Raw genomic sequence first — 865 nt, forward strand, 5'->3', positions numbered from 1 at the left:
TGAATGTGAAAATGAACCATGAAAAAAGAAAGTTAAATAGTTTATGACAGAAAGAATTAAAACTTTACTTACACACACATTCAAAATTTTTAATAATAAAAATAATGGGGAAAAATAATGAATTAATATTGTCGCCATTTCCAACACTGTCACTGACATTGTCAGTGACTCACACACTAATATAAACACACCTGATTCATGTACGCTGAGAGCAAGAGTCACTTTGCAGCGGCGGTTGTGCTCAAACCCATGTCAGGGAATAGGGACTGTGCTGTGTACGGCCAAAAGGTGCTTTTTAGCATCCTCACGGATGTGCAGGACATCTGGAACAAACTGCAGAAAAAGTGTTGTATGGCTGGCCGAAGCCAGTGTAAATCAAGCACCATCATACAGCTCTGTTAGACATGGGTAATTATGCAACACAATATTTGCAATGCTGCAATGTGTATTTAGCCGGTAATTATCGCTTCAGGCGTTGTGCATGACGCATGATCCATCATAATTATGAAGAATTAGATGTAACAGGATTTACCTTAATTCCTGCGAAAAACCCAGCGCTTTCTTTAGATGCCGACTGCAAGCTGGAGGAGTTTAACAGGAAGGTGGACACGCTGCAGGAAAACTGTCAATCAAACCAGACTGTCAGAAGGTCACACTGATTGAGCAAAGTGATATAAACTATAGAAATCAATAATGCACTTTTATAGCAGGGAAAGGCTTATTTTTTATTTATTAAGTTAATAATAAATAATTTAAATAATTCAAATAATAACTAAAATTAATATTAATTATTTTGTTATATTTATATTTGTATTATTTAGTTTTTGTTTATTCATGTATGGGAATGTAATAAAATATTTTATTA

The 865-nt window shown here is 34.3% G+C and overlaps 1 protein-coding gene across 1 annotated transcript in view; it reads right to left on the minus strand.

Moving 5' to 3' along the window:
- LOC107656682 (von Willebrand factor D and EGF domain-containing protein-like) overlaps positions 1-865 on the minus strand; it is a 78,092-nt gene that overhangs the window by 60,647 nt on the left and 16,580 nt on the right. The window contains 2 exon segments of the mRNA XM_016444624.1: positions 192-333; positions 533-622. Coding sequence (XP_016300110.1) covers positions 192-333; positions 533-622 — 232 coding nt within the window.

This window comes from Sinocyclocheilus anshuiensis, unplaced genomic scaffold (genome assembly GCF_001515605.1).
Source record: "Sinocyclocheilus anshuiensis isolate Anshui unplaced genomic scaffold, SAMN03320099.WGS_v1.1 scaffold2514, whole genome shotgun sequence".
Taxonomy (NCBI): Eukaryota; Metazoa; Chordata; class Actinopteri; order Cypriniformes; family Cyprinidae; genus Sinocyclocheilus; species Sinocyclocheilus anshuiensis.